This window comes from Ctenocephalides felis, unplaced genomic scaffold, assembly GCF_003426905.1.
Source record: "Ctenocephalides felis isolate EL2017-DRISC unplaced genomic scaffold, ASM342690v1 CF-g0.4_SCAFFOLD_03573, whole genome shotgun sequence".
In the NCBI taxonomy this organism is placed as follows: domain Eukaryota; kingdom Metazoa; phylum Arthropoda; class Insecta; order Siphonaptera; family Pulicidae; genus Ctenocephalides; species Ctenocephalides felis.
The window spans coordinates 22,647,229-22,662,885 of NW_020539727.1; the positions used below are offsets into that span (position 1 = coordinate 22,647,229).

Consider the following 15,657-nt stretch of genomic DNA (forward strand, 5'->3'; position numbering starts at 1 on the left):
TTTAACACGAATTTTACTCATTTTAGCACACTTTAACACTATTGGACACGTTTTTACTCACATTTTAACACGCTTTTGCACACTTTGACACGTTTTTACTTACATTTTAACACGCTTTTGCATTATAGTATGTATATTATATGTATTATAGTATGTACATTATATATTACACAATTTCATACACTTTGATACAGTTTTGTACACTTTGATACAGTTTTGTACACTATGATACAGTTTTATATACTTTTACTCTTTTATATACTTTAGCACATACTACATATATGCAAACGATTTTACTCGTTTTAGTAGGATTTTACACACCTTTGCACGATTTTATACGCTTTAACACGATTTTACACGCTTTAACACGATTTTTCCATATATTTTACATATTTTACCACACTTTTTTCACACTTTTACACATTTTATGCATTTTTACACACTTTATGCATTGTTACACACTTTACTACACTTTTTACACAATTTTACACAGTTTTACACACTTTTGTACATTTTTTGCACACTTTTACACAGTTTTACACACTACGTACATTTTTTACACACTTTTGTACACTTTTTTACCTTCTTGTGCAATTTTAAACACGTTTAAACACTTCAGTATGCCTATAATTTTACACTTTAGCACACTTTACCACATTTTTTCACATATTTTACACACTTTACCACACTTTTCTCAAATATTATACACTTTACCACACATTTTTCACACTTTTGTACACTTTTACGCACTTTTATGCATTTTTACACACTTTTGTACATTTTTGTACACTTTTACGCACTTTTATGCATTTTCACACATTTTTGTAGATTTTTTACACACTGTACTACACTTTTTACACACTTATACACAGTTTTACGCACTTATACACAGTTTTACGCACTTATACACAGTTTTACACACTTATACACAGTTTTACACACTTATACACAGTTTTACACACTTTTGTACATTTTTTTCACACTTTTATATACATTTTTACACACTTTTTTTACACGCTTATACATAGTTTTACATACTTATACACAGTTTTACACACTTATACACAGTTTTACACACTTATACACAGTTTTACACACTTATACACAGTTTTACACACTTATACACAGTTTTACACACTTATACACAGTTTTACACACTTATACACAGTTTTACACACTTTTTACACACTTTTGTACATTTTTAACACATTTTTGTATACTTTTTTTATTTACGCACTTTTCTATACTTTTTTTACACACTTTTATATACTTTTTTTACACACTTTTATATACTTTTTTTTTACACACTTTTGTATACTTTTTTTTTACACACTTTTGTATACTTTTTTTTTACACACTTTTGTATACTTTTCTTTACACACTTTTGTATAGTTTTTTTACACACGTCTGTACACTTTTTTACACACTTACACACTTTTGTACATTTTTTTACCTTTTTGTACAATTTTAAGCACTTTTCAACACGTTATAGTTTTGCCCTTTAGCACACTTTACCACATTTTTTCACATATTTTACACACTTTGCCACACATTTTTCACATTTTTACACACTTTTCACATTTTTACACACTTTTCACATTTTTACACACTTTTCACATTTTTACACACTTTTCACATTTATGCATTTTTACACACTTTATGCATTTTTACACACTTTATGCATTTTTACACACTTTATGCATTTTTACACACCTTACTACACTTTTTACACAGTTTTACACAATTTTGTACATTTTTTTACACAATTTTGTACATTTTTTTACACAATTTTGTATACTTTTTTTTACACACTTTTATATTGAAATTTATTTTTTTGCATATTCAGACGTATGAAATCTATTTTTAAATACATAACTATATAAAGTATTTGTCATTTTTTCAGAATAATTAAGCAACAATCTGTACCGATAAATATTTGTTTTGCAAATTTGTGTCTGCATGCAATGCAAAAATGACCCAAATTTATAAATATATATTCTATAGGGCATTATAATATTAGATAATACTATAAACAATTTAATTTTGTACTTGTTAAATATTTCATTAAAACCAGACAAACGTTTCAAAAGTTACAAGAGATATAATAAACAAATACACAAACTTTCTGGTACAGAACCCTCAACCTCACTTAACCAATTTTTCCCCAGAAAATTATTTAGACCAAAAAATAAAAATTAAAAAAAAAATGTGAAGTGCTTCTTATACAAACCATATCTATTTTCATCACCATGGAAGACCATCGAGTATCATCATCGACATCCTCAGATCGCACCAGGACGAGAAGAAAACCAAAAAGTGTCCTGGTGCTGACTCTGGTAGGATCCTGCATATTTCTCCTGATCCTTTGTGGATGCCTTATAGCATCCTTGGTTCCTTGTAGGAGATGTCCTTGCAGAAAAACTGGAGAGGATAGCCATCATGAGAGCCATTAATAGGCAGACTTTGAATAATTTTACGAAGGATAGTGTTAACCAGACGAAGGTCTCCAGGAAGTACAACCAGACTTTTATTAATCTGGTTCCAAAAGTTGATGATGATGGGGTAATAGACTCTTCTGGTGTCCAGGATGAGTTGACTTTTAGATTGCCTACTGGTGTGGTGCCAGTGCATTATGATTTATTGCTGAGGCCGCATTTGATGAATAGACCTGATGGTGGTGATGAGGATTTTGAGGGTTTCTTGGTTTTGACGGTGGGTTTTTTGATGCATTTGGTTTTGGCAACTTAGGATTAGGGTTGTCGTTTTTTAAAAACCGGTTTTAAAAACCGGTTTTTTGACGAAAATTGTGAACTTCGAAAACCGTTTTTTTATGAAAAAGTGGTTTTCAAAGTTGGTTTTCACTGTATAATGGATTATGATAAAATATAGCCAAATATAAAAGATAAATGAAAGCATTTTTATTCTTGAAATCATGTCGTTTCAATAGCATTTGATAGCTTATCAGTCTGCAATGGTCCCCAGAAAGATTTTGTATATATATTTAGAATTTTATACCAGTGTATATATTAATTTAAATCAGTGTGACTTTTTCTTGAAGAAGTAACTATCTCTACTCAAACTTAAAAAAAAGAGTTTTAAACCATAGAAGTCACAAACTAAAGAACAAAAAACTTAGAATGATTATATTAGGCTTTAAAAACAATTAAGCATAATTTGGTAGCTAGTATGAGAGTATTTTCTATTTCAGAAAAATTGTGAGTAAACAAGGACACGTCTAAGTAGCAATTCGATAGACGTTCTCAGTTTTTGAAATCATGTTTTATTAAACAAACAACAATTAGAATGTTTAAAATTATTAATTAAAATTGATCGAAACAGACAATACCCGAGTTTAGCTTAATTGTTTTTAAAAAACTAAAATTGATCTTACCAAGTATGTATCAACATGTTATCTAATATTTTTTTAAATTTTTTTTTTATTTAATGATTTTTTTTTATTTAAAATGTATTATATTTATTTATTCGAAAACACATTCTTATATGTAAAAATGATGCATGAATAACGAATAATTATTTTCAAAGTTATTTAATCAAGATAAACTATCATTATTTAGTTCTACTAATTGAAATTAAAATATTTTGTTTACTATCTATAAAATTGAACAATAAATAAATTCAGTCAAATACTATTCTAAATTACACTAAATGTGCGGATAAATTACAGAATATTCGAGCAAAATTTATTTTCTATATAAAATTCGAAAACCGGTTAAAACCGGATTTTTAATAAAATTAAAGATCGAAACCGTTTTCTGAAATGTCGGTTTTTATATAAACCCTACTTAGGGTCTACCAATTGGTATAAATTTTGCAAAAACAACAGTTGGTTTTTAGACATCATTATTTTATTATAGATAGTGACCAAAATTATTTTAATTTTAATTAGTAGAACTAAAAAATATTAGTTTATCTTGATTAAATAACTTTGAAAATAATTATTCGTTATTCGTGCATCATTTTCACATATAAGAATGAAAATATTGTTAATATCAATTTTAGTTTTAAAAACAATTAAGCTAAAATTTTATATCTGTTCCGAGCAATTTGATTTATTAATTTTAAACATTCTAATTATTTTTTGTTTAATAAAATATGATTTAAAAAAAATTGAGAACCTTTATCGAATTGCTACTTACACGTGTCTTTTGTTTACTCACAAAATAGAAAATACTCTCATACTTCCGACCAAATTATGCTTAATTGTTTTTAAAGCCTGATTTAATATATGATATTGATATATTAATTTGTTCTTTAATTTGTGGCTTCTAGGGTTTAAAACTCTTTTTTTTTAAGTTTAAGTAGATGAAGTTACTTCTTCAAGAAAAAGTCACACTAATTTAAATTAATATAAAAATTAACATTAATATATACAAAACCTTTCTGGGAACTATTGCAGACTGATAAGATATCAAATGCTATTGAATCGATATGATTTCAAGAATAAAAACGCTTTCATCTATCTTTTATATTTGGTTATATTTGTCGTTTTCCATTTATACAGTGAAAACCGACTTTTTCCACTGAAAAACCGGTTATAGAATTCCATAACTTTGCCAAAAAAACGATTTTTAAAACCGGTTTTTGAAACCGACAAACCCTGCAGACGTCTACAAAAACCAGCTCCTAAGTTGCCAACACCAATTTTGTCTTATTTTTGCCCAAAAATCCCAAAATTTTTTTTTTTTATCTAGATAAATGTGACAGATCCAACAAAACGTTTAATCTTACACTCCAAAAATCTCAACATAACATCCCACAAAATCGATAGAAGACAATCGAATTTTTCCAAAAGACAATCGAACGTCGATCTTACCCCCACAAGTGCCCAAAGTGATTCCTTCAACACTAGTGATGTGAAAGTGCCAGAAATTGTGAAAGTGTTCGAAAATCGGTCGCTGGATTATTGGATTGTGGAATTCGGTGATTTTTTGGATTTAGGAGTTTACGATTTGACTTTGAATTATACTGGAAAATTTGGAGGCGATGGAAAGAAGATTGTTGGATTTTATAAGAGCAACTATTGGGATGAGGAAAGGAACCAGACAAGGTAAAAGATGATTGGTGGGGAAAATTTTTATTTAGAAATATAGAATTATTTCTGCATATATATATATATATATATATATATATATATAATTTTCCTTTCTATGTCAGAAATGAATAAATCACAATGCATCTTCTTGTTTGAAATGCACTTTCAGTTTCTTGAAGAATGCAGTAATTGCTTAGAAGGCGCCTTATATATATATATATATATATATATATATATATATATATACATTATATAACATAAATCGAGATTAAATTATAAATATATTTGCTACATGCATATTCATCAGTAAATTGCAAACCTGTTTCTATAATCTCATATAAAATGCACTCTAGACTATGACTATTAGTTTATGATATAAATAAACAATAAATTATCTATTCCAATATGCAAATTAAAAAAAGCAGCACACACTATATCAACTTTCTAATATAAACCGACAAGTGTTTTAGAACATACGGTGAAGGAAAATTTGAATACAAATATTGCAATTATTAAGGGCACAACTAGTGTGAAATTTTCAAAAAATCGAATTTTCAATTTTTCCATATTTCGATGGGTTATATCTTTAAAAATAACATACCAAAATTTCAAATCGATATCTTAAATAGTTTTTGAGTTACAGCCATTTAAAGAGTATATATATAGTATATATAATAGTATAACGATAATTTTATCTTTAAACGCGTTTTTCTCGAAACAGCATTTTCCGAATTTGCTGCAGCGATTACTCAAAAACAAATGATCCGATCACTATCGAATTTTTTTTTTACATGTTCTATATAAAGTTCTCCGTACAATGACCTGTCGATTTTTTGATCGGATCAAAAATCGAATTTTGGCAGTCCAAAAACGACCAAAATTTTGGGTAAAATTTGACTTTTTTTTTTAAAAAAAAACGCCGTCATTTTGTCAATTTTTATTTTTTTTCTTTATCGTAGTTCATTTTACAGACAATATTATCTAGATTAACGAGAATTTTTTTTTTTGTAAATTTCATCCACGTAGAAGGCCGGAATCACTGCAGCAGTTAAGGGCCTTTTTTGTCGCGTCGTTAGAGATCGACGATAACTCAAAAAATATTTTATTTTTTACTTCAAAAATTTTACTATGTATTCTTAAAACATGTATAAATATATTTCTAAAATTTTGAAATGATTGATAAAGTAGTTTTTTTAATATAAATTCCCAAAAGTCACCTTGTTTTAGGCGGTTACACTAGTTGTGCCACTTAACTTAATGATATTTTTACGTCTAAAATGTATCACATTTTTATTAATTATATTGTTTGTTTTGAAAAATTACCCTGGGCAAACCGTTTGTACTACAGTCTTGTAATTTACACATAAAATACCTAAAAGTGTCTACTTTAACGACAAATATTAAAATTAATACATTCTTTAATAATATTTTGATGTATTAATAATACTGTGAGAAAAGTACGAATTTTAATTTTTTACGATACTAGTAAAATTAATAGGGGAGAGTTTGAACGTCGATGAAAAAATTTGTCCAAACTTGAGACTTTGGTTAAAATATATAAATAAATAAATTAATAAATAAATATATATATATATATATAATTTATATATTTCTATGAGAAAATACACTAACAACATACAATTGCCTTTAATAACCTCAGTTCGTGAGGTGACTCATTAATCTCGTGTCTGATCATTTGTGTTCCCACATATATTTTCATTTATATATATATATATATATATATATATATATATATCGTGTCTTATGAAACAACTAATTGGATTCTCGAACAAGACAGAAAAAATGGAAATTATTTAATTGAATTACGTCTTGAGTTGTTGTGATATATGCATGTTAGGTACAAGGATTATATTATATATATATATATATATATATATATATATATATATATATATTACTTGCTTTCAACAAACTACATAATTTATACTTAAAATACAACACTGTATACAAAATAAATTGCTAAGATTGTGCTACTTCATACATAGGTTAAACCAAACAAAAACTAGTGGTGTATGGCATCGTGCCTTAAGGCATGTTCTGACTTAAGTTCTTATATACTTTAAACAAATATTTTCAACTCTGTAATTCAGTTTATATAATTCTTATAAATATTAGACAATTTTACAGTATTTATAAAAATCTATATGAAAACATTCAGTAATCCTCGAACATTTCGTTACGCTACGGGAAGTTCCAGCAATTTGCCTTAAGGCACGATGCCATACACCACTAGTTGATTTTGATTTTAATGGAATAAATTTCTCAATAAGTTTTGTCTTATGCATTTATATACATTTGACTCATATTGGTTTGATAAACAAATAATTGTTTATAATTATATTGAAATGAATAAATACAAAATTACATATCATTTTTATTACGTAATACTAGTATATTACATATATATTATATGTATTATATAACAGATATATGAAATTTGTTTAGAAATTATTAATAGTAGGAAATTGCACCGAGTATTTCTAAACCGAAGAAATAAAAGTGAAATTTTTGTACTTGCAAACCGCAACGGTGGAGAGATTTCTAAATATAATTATATATATATATATATATATATATATTAAAATTATATTATTAAAAAAATATTACACATTACAAAATTTATTATAAATGTATTAAACTCTTTGGTTTTTCATCTAAATAATGAGACACTTTTTTCAACTGTAGGATTAAAACAAAAGCATATTTATGAATAATTTACAAGTTTTGTGAACGATAGTCTTTTAATTCAAATAAATGTAAATTCTGGTGCAATTTCAGATATAATTTTTTATCAAACGATGAGGAATGTTTGAAGAAATCGTACCTTCGTTTTTTTTACTCATGTCACGTACTAATTGCATTTTTTTCTTTTGTGTTAAAATACGTTTCGTAACGGTATAAATCTCTGTATATATATATATATATATATATATATATGTATATATATATATATATATATATATGTATATATATATATATATATATATATAGATATATATATTTCTAAGATGTTTTTGCGAATGACAAGCAATAACTATAAAAACACAACTCGTAATGAATTTAACAACAATGGGTTACGAATTGCTTCTGAGAAGTATTAAAAATTATGTGTCAATAGACCTACTATTTTATTTATAAAATTTAATTTATAAAAGACTCTTTTTGACTGATATAAATTATATTTAAATTTTATTTCAAGACTTTTAAAGACTTAAAATAAATTATAACAAAAAAAAATCGTTGACGTCAAGCGATTGGGACATCGAGGACACAATAACTCAGAGATTCATAAAAATCCATTCAAATTCATAAAAATCCATTCAAATTCATAAAAATCCATTCGGATTTATAAAAATCCATTCAGATTCATAAAAAATCCATTCAGATTCATAAAAATCCATTCAGATTCATAAAAATCCATTCAGATTCATAAAAAATCGATTCGAATTCCTCAAAATCCATTCAGATTCATAAAAATCCATTCAGATTCATAAAAATTGATTCAGATTCATAAAAAGTCTACTCGAATTCATAAATAATTGATTCGAATTCATAAATAATTGATTCGAATTCATAAAAATCGATTCAGATTTATAAAAATCCATTTAGATTTATAAAAATCTATTCAGATTCATAAAAAGTCGATTCAAATTTATAAAAATTTATTCCAATTTATAAAAAGTCGATTCAAATTTATAAAAATTTATTCAAATTCATAAAAAGTCGATTCGAATTTATAATAATCCATTCAGATTTATACAAATTCATTCAGATTCATAAAAATCCATTCAAATTCATAAAAAATCGATTCGAATTGATCTAAGTCAACATGATTTGACTAAAGTCGATTCGAATTGACCGAAATCGATTCGAATTGTTTAAAATGAATTAAATATTATAAAATAGTATAATATTGTTGTAAATCGTCCAGAAATGTTCAGAATGGCCTACAATCTTTAAAATGGACAATATATATATATATATATTTTTTTAAATAGAGTAAATAACCTCTGGCCGACCACTGGGCTTTCACAGGCCTATCTAGTACACCAAGAACCTGGCTAGATATTTCTTATAATATTTTAATTAAAATCAAATTTTCACACACGCACACATACATACATCCATTCTTTCTTAAGTATGCCAAAATGTTCAGAAACGTCTGAAACGTGGAGAAATGCAAAAATTTAATTTACGATTTTTTTACGATTACTATAACATAAAGTTAAAAAAAACAAATTTTCTTACTTAGACTAAAAATCACTTCTTGTTACTCGATTTCTTAAGAGGTCTCATGGAAAATATCTTATATATGATAATTATTTTTATTTATATTTTTTTTGTTTCAGAGTGATTGCTACAAGTAAATTCGAGCCAACTTTTGCAAGGCTGGCCTTTCCCTCTTTCGATGAACCTGCAATGAAGGCCGAATTTACGGTCAGGATTGTCAGGCCTTCCGAAGATGACTATATAGCCTTGTCTAACATGAACGAAGTGGTAAGAATAATAAAATATATTTATATAAAATTATATATAAATTAAATAATATTATATAAAACTAGCAAACCCGACGAACTCCGTTTCGTCACCAGATGGTTTCGTGAGAAAGATGAAAATTTTTTTTGTTTGATCTATATTTGAAAAGAAAAAATGTGATTTTATTATACAACAGTAATGAATTTATTTCGATTACAAAAATGAAGTGTTTTTTAGTTGAACTTCTCTAAGTAAATGAAAGTGAATCCGCAAATTATCCGTTTCATTAAAGTTACATCTTTGGTAAACCACATTTTTTGTTTTTTGGTCTGACGTTAACACAAACAAAGCGGATGGTTTTCCAACTCGTGAACAGGCAACGTATAACTGCCCATGTGAAAAACAATGATTTTCTAAATAATCCATTTGAAATTTATCCCGCAAACACTAAGCGATTGGCCTTGCGACTTGTTATTGCGAACGCAAGGAAATTGCAATCGTTTGAAGTCAAACGGAAGACCAGTCGGAATCATTGGTATGTCACCAAATCGCCAGCAATTTTTGATTGAATGGTGAAATTCAGTGTGTGTACATCATTATTCTTTGCGGAAAAAATTGCTCGTTGACTTAACCAAGCATAGTTCTGATAATTCTCACTAATGTCATTACTCGAAATTCTAATTACGGTGCGTGAAGTTCCAGCAATTTGCATTAAGGCACAATGCCATGCACAATTAATGTTCTTAGCTATAAACCTTGCGGAGCCCGAGACCTTTCCAACGAATGCAAAATTGTCGAAATCGGTTCGTGCGTTCTGGAGTTATTTCGTCAGGAAGGAAAACCCGACTTATTTTTATATACTCTACATATATAAAAATAAGTCGGGTTTTCCTTCCTGACGATAAAATATATTTATAATTGTATTTAGAGCAAAAAAAATTATCTTGGTATTTATCTTTTAGAAAGCAGAGCCAGATGTCCCTTCAAAGGGCCTGACCACAGTCCACTTTGCAAAGAGTGTCCCTATGTCAACTTATCTGGCCTGTTTTATAGTCTGTGACTTCAAATACAAAGAGGCCAAAATCCAGAATGCAGATGGCCAAAGCTTTAATTTCAGATCATATGCCACTCCGGCCCAACAGGAAAAAGTTAATTTTGGTAAGGGATAAAAATCATATTTAGCCTCAAGTTAACCTTTTTATTTTCTTTTCAAATATCTCATTATTTTATCTTATTCTGTTTATAAATAATATTGTTACATTCTGCATTATATGTAATTTTATGTTAAGCATTTTGTGTTAACAACTATATATTGTAATTTTGTATACATTTTAATTGTTATTCATTATGTAAAATAATTGTATTTTTGAGTCCTCTTGGAAGAAATCTGTGGGCTATATATTTTAAAAATAAATAAATAAATAAATATTTAAACTTTCCCTTAAAATTTGATCTGGATCTATTCAAACTAGATTTAATGGACTTTTTTATTTAAAATGTATACTTTTTTTAATTTTGTTTTTTTTATTTTTAGCTACTGATACTGGTGTAAAAGTTACAGAATATTACATAAGGTACTTTGATGTCAACTACCCACTTCCAAAATTAGGTAAAAATAATTTTATTTTCTAAATACACTTCTTATCATAATTCTAGTATATTTTTGTTAATTCTGGACTAGTTTTAGTAATTCTGGACGACTTTTAGTAGTTTTGGGCGACTTTTAGTAGTTCTGGGCAAATTTTAGAAGTTCTGGACGACTTAAGGTAGTTCTGAACGACTTGTAGTTCTTGTGGATGACTATTAGTAGTTCTGGACTACTTTTAGCAATCTTTTAATCGTGGACGATTTACAACAATTTTATACCAATTTAAAATATTTTAATTCATTTTAAACAATTCGAATCTGTTTTGGTCCATTCGAATCGGTTTTTATTCATTCGAATCGGTTTTGGTTAATTTGAATCGACTTTGGTTAATTTGAATCGACTTTGGTTAATTTGAATCGACTTTGGTTAATTTGAATCGACTTTGATCAATTTGAATCGGTTTTTATCAATTCGAATCGGTTTTTATGAATCTGAATGGATTTTTATGAATCTGAATGGATTTTTATAAATCTGAATCGACTTTTATGAATTTGAACAGATTTTCATGAATCTGAATGGATTTTTATGAATTTGAATGTATTTTTTTTTAATTCGAACCGATTTTCCATGAATCTGAATGGATTTTCATGAATCTGAATGGATTTTCATGAATCTGAATGGATTTTCATGAATCTGAATGGATTTTCATGAATCTGAATCGGATTTTTATGAATTTGAATAGATTTATATGAATTTAAGTAGCTATAGTCAATTCATATTGACTTTGATAAATTCGAATCGATTTTTTTATGAATCTGAATGTATTTTTATGAATTCGAATCGATTTTTATGAATTCGAATCGACTTTTTATTAATTTGAATGGATTTTTATGAACCTGAATTGACTTTTTGTGAATCTGGATGGATTTTCATGAATCTGAATGCATTTTTATGAATTTGAATGGATTTTTATGAATCTGAATGGATTTTCATGAATCTGAATGGATTTTTATGAATCTGAATCGATTTTTAATGAACCTGAATTGATTTTCATGAATTCTAATCCACTTCAGTCAATTCGAAATAATTTTTATTATTTCAAATCATTTTAATCAATTCGAATTATTTTTAAATGCAAATCGACTTTGATCGATTCAAATCGACTATTGTCAAATCATAATCGACTTTGATAAATTCGAATCGATTTTTTCTGAATCTGAATCGAGTTTTTATGAATCTGAATGGATTTTTATGGATCTGAATGGATTTTTGTCAATATGAATGGCTTTTTACGACTCTAAATGGATTTTGATGACTCTACATCGATTTTTATGAGCCTGAATGAATTTTTATGAGCCTGAATGGATTTTTATATATTTGAATTGATTTTGATCTATTTTTATCTAGTTGAACCGATTTTTGTCAATTCGAGTTTTACGTTTTATTTTTACTAATAGAAGTTTAATTTTTTTTATTTCTAGATATGATAGCGATCCCAGATTTTGTATCTGGTGCCATGGAGCATTGGGGTTTGGTAACATTTAGGGAAACAGCCTTATTTTACGATAAGAACATCAGCTCTACGGCTAATAAACAAAGAGTTGCCACTGTAGTTGCTCATGAAATCTCTCATATGTGGTTTGGAAATCTCGGTAAGTTAAAAATTATAAATTTATATTATTTTAGAATCTTTCAGGTATATAATACCAAAGATTAAACTCGATAAAAATATATTTATTGATCGAAATAAATATATTTTTATCGAATGATACTGAAGAGTATAAGAGAGTTGTTGTAAGGGCAGATTTTGTTTAGGCGCTTAAACAAAAATTAACAATGCTCGTTATAATTTATTTAATATCGTTAGTGTATCTACAATTTTACTATCTTTTACTAATTTATTTTCCCAAATTCCCTGCCCATAATTTTTTGCTCCAATCGCCAACGTTGTGCCGGTGTTAGAGGATCAGCAATCGCCTTTTGCATTTGGGATAAAGATTTGAAAACTGGACTAATTATACCACGAGAGAATTGCCTAAATGTAAAAAAACAATTTATTAATAATAATTTTAAGGATTTTTTAAAATTACCTGTGTATCCTGACGCCGTCTAAGGCTTTGCTCTGCATCCTTTCCAAAAATTTCAGTTCGTTCAAAAATGCTTTGCAGTATCTTTTGTGATTTTTTGCGTATCTTTGGCGACAAACCACACGACTAAAATAGTAATAAAATATTAAGAATAATTTTAGCGATTTTTCCCCTAGTTTTATATATACTAGATGACCCGACAGACGTTGCCCTGTACTTATGTTTACAATTCAAAAGTAAAAATATTCATAACTTTTAAAATATTCACTTAATTAATATAATATATTAAGTAAATTTCTTTAAAATAAAGTATCTACAACATTGTCAAATATTATAAGACCCTACATCAACTCCTTATACCCTAAAATCATAATAAAATGACATTTATGAAAAAAAAAATTACGTAACGTTCTACATGGTATTTACACCATCATTTTGTGCACTAGTTGTTTAAAAAATTCATAACTTTTAATCAAAATGTTTAATACGAATATTATATTTAGCAAATTTGTTTAAAATTAAATTATCTACCACATTGTCTAATATTATAAGAACCTACATCAAATCTGTATACTCCAAAATCACGTTTGAAAATTTTCCACAATTTATAAAGATGTGCTTTTATTCCTTAAAAAAATCATAACTTCTAAAATATTCATTCAATTAATATAATATATTGAGTGAATTTGTACAAAATTAAAAAATCTATAATATTTTTAAATATCACAATAACCTACATCAACTCTGTATACTCCAAAATCACGTTTGAAAGTTTGCCAAAACTTTTGAACAATTTATAAAGAGTATACAAAAGTACATGTTAAATTAACTTGCAAATTTATATAAGAACTGGCAAATATTTATTTTATACTAGATGACCCGCAGACGTTGTCCTGTACTTATGTTCACAATTCAAAAGTTCTAATTTTTTTAATAACCTATACTGATATTTACCAATTAGTTAAAAATTATTATGTTTTTTTTTACTCTACAGTCTATACCGAAATGTATATACATCCACCCCCCATATGGATCTTAAATGTACAACAGCTTTGAATAAAATGATGAGTATTTGCTTTTTTGAAAAATATTATAAAACATTATTTTCTTATAATTAGTTCTTTTATCGATATCCGATGCTATTTTGAAAAAAAAAATAAATTACACCACTGAGAGGGCAAAGGCAAAGGAGTCTAAATTATTTTCACTTTTGAACTTGAGAGTAAGATAAACCTAATTTCAAAAATTCATACAAATTGGAGCACAGTAAAAAAATTCAGACTCATTGACTTGAGTAAATATTTCGTATCCGATGGCAAAAATATGAAAATACTAACGTTTGTATGTGAAACAGAAAAGGGAAGTTTTTAGGGTTTTCCCGGCAATTATTCGATTTTTTCTCCCATCTTTGGATTTGAACGAACATTTTAAAAAAAGAATTGGCCAAATCGGTTCAGGCGTTGTTGTTTTATGCGCTTACCAACACATTTTGCAATCCATTTTTATATATAAGAAGATTAACACAATAATAATATAGTTGAATGAAACAAGATTCGGCAAACCTTCCAAGGTCCTTCAATTTGATCATCTATTTTACAAATTTTGAACCGTTTCTTGGTCTATTCTTACCGGACTAGCTTTAACCTGTCTGACAGTGTCAGAATCTTTAAATAGTCTATGACAGGTGTCAAGGATGCTTTTAGAGACACAACTACTGACAACAGTTAAGTGACATGACATTCTAAACATGACACATGACGACAAGGATAATTGACTGAAAGATTTAAAACGTTTGAGACCTCGTAAGTCGATTTCCTTAATAAACTCCAAAAAGATTTATCAAAATTCGAATAACCGTTCAGAAGGAGTTTGCGTTCAGAAAATTTTTTTTAAATATATTTTTTATATACTTACTAAGGTAGTTGCATACGGGTGTAACTCGGATAAATGCATACATCGACTTTGTCTAATTCCGGAAAATCCGGATGAGCCCGGATTTCTTTTGGATCTTTTTCTTCTTGAGGGATTTCCATTTTTATTTGATTATTGTAATTTTGTAAACTCCAGTAAGTGAATATCTATATGAAAAATATAGAAAATAGATAATAAAACTAGTGGTGTATGGCATCGTGCCTTAAGGCAAATTGCTGGACTTCACGTACCGAAAATTAATATTAAAAAAAACCTTTAAAATTTTTTGAAAACTCTGAAAAAGAGATTTTTGAGAATTTTGAAATTTTTGTAGAAATTTGACTTTTTTTTGAAAAAAAAATGATTTTTTTTATTTCGAATTTTTCTTAAAATTTTGAACTTTTTTCGAAGCAATTTTGCTGCGTGGCTGGTTTAGAGAAGACATACGGAAGCGCGTAAGCGCCGCATTGCATTCTGGCAAATACCCATTGGTGCGATAGAAATGTTAACAAAATTTATAC

At 27.4% G+C, this 15,657-nt stretch overlaps 1 protein-coding gene across 1 annotated transcript; it reads left to right on the forward strand.

Annotated features, from left to right (window-relative positions):
* The first annotated feature begins 2,249 nt into the window (after positions 1 to 2,249).
* Positions 2,250 to 12,842, forward strand: LOC113389787 (endoplasmic reticulum aminopeptidase 2-like). Its single transcript, XM_026626795.1, has 8 exons — positions 2,250 to 2,336; positions 2,383 to 2,712; positions 4,713 to 5,068; positions 9,424 to 9,571; positions 10,513 to 10,708; positions 11,085 to 11,159; positions 12,620 to 12,790; positions 12,835 to 12,842. The coding sequence occupies exons 1-8, from the start codon at positions 2,250 to 2,252 to the stop codon at positions 12,840 to 12,842; spliced, it is 1,371 nt and encodes a 456-aa protein (XP_026482580.1).
* The last annotated feature ends 2,815 nt before the right edge of the window (positions 12,843 to 15,657 follow it).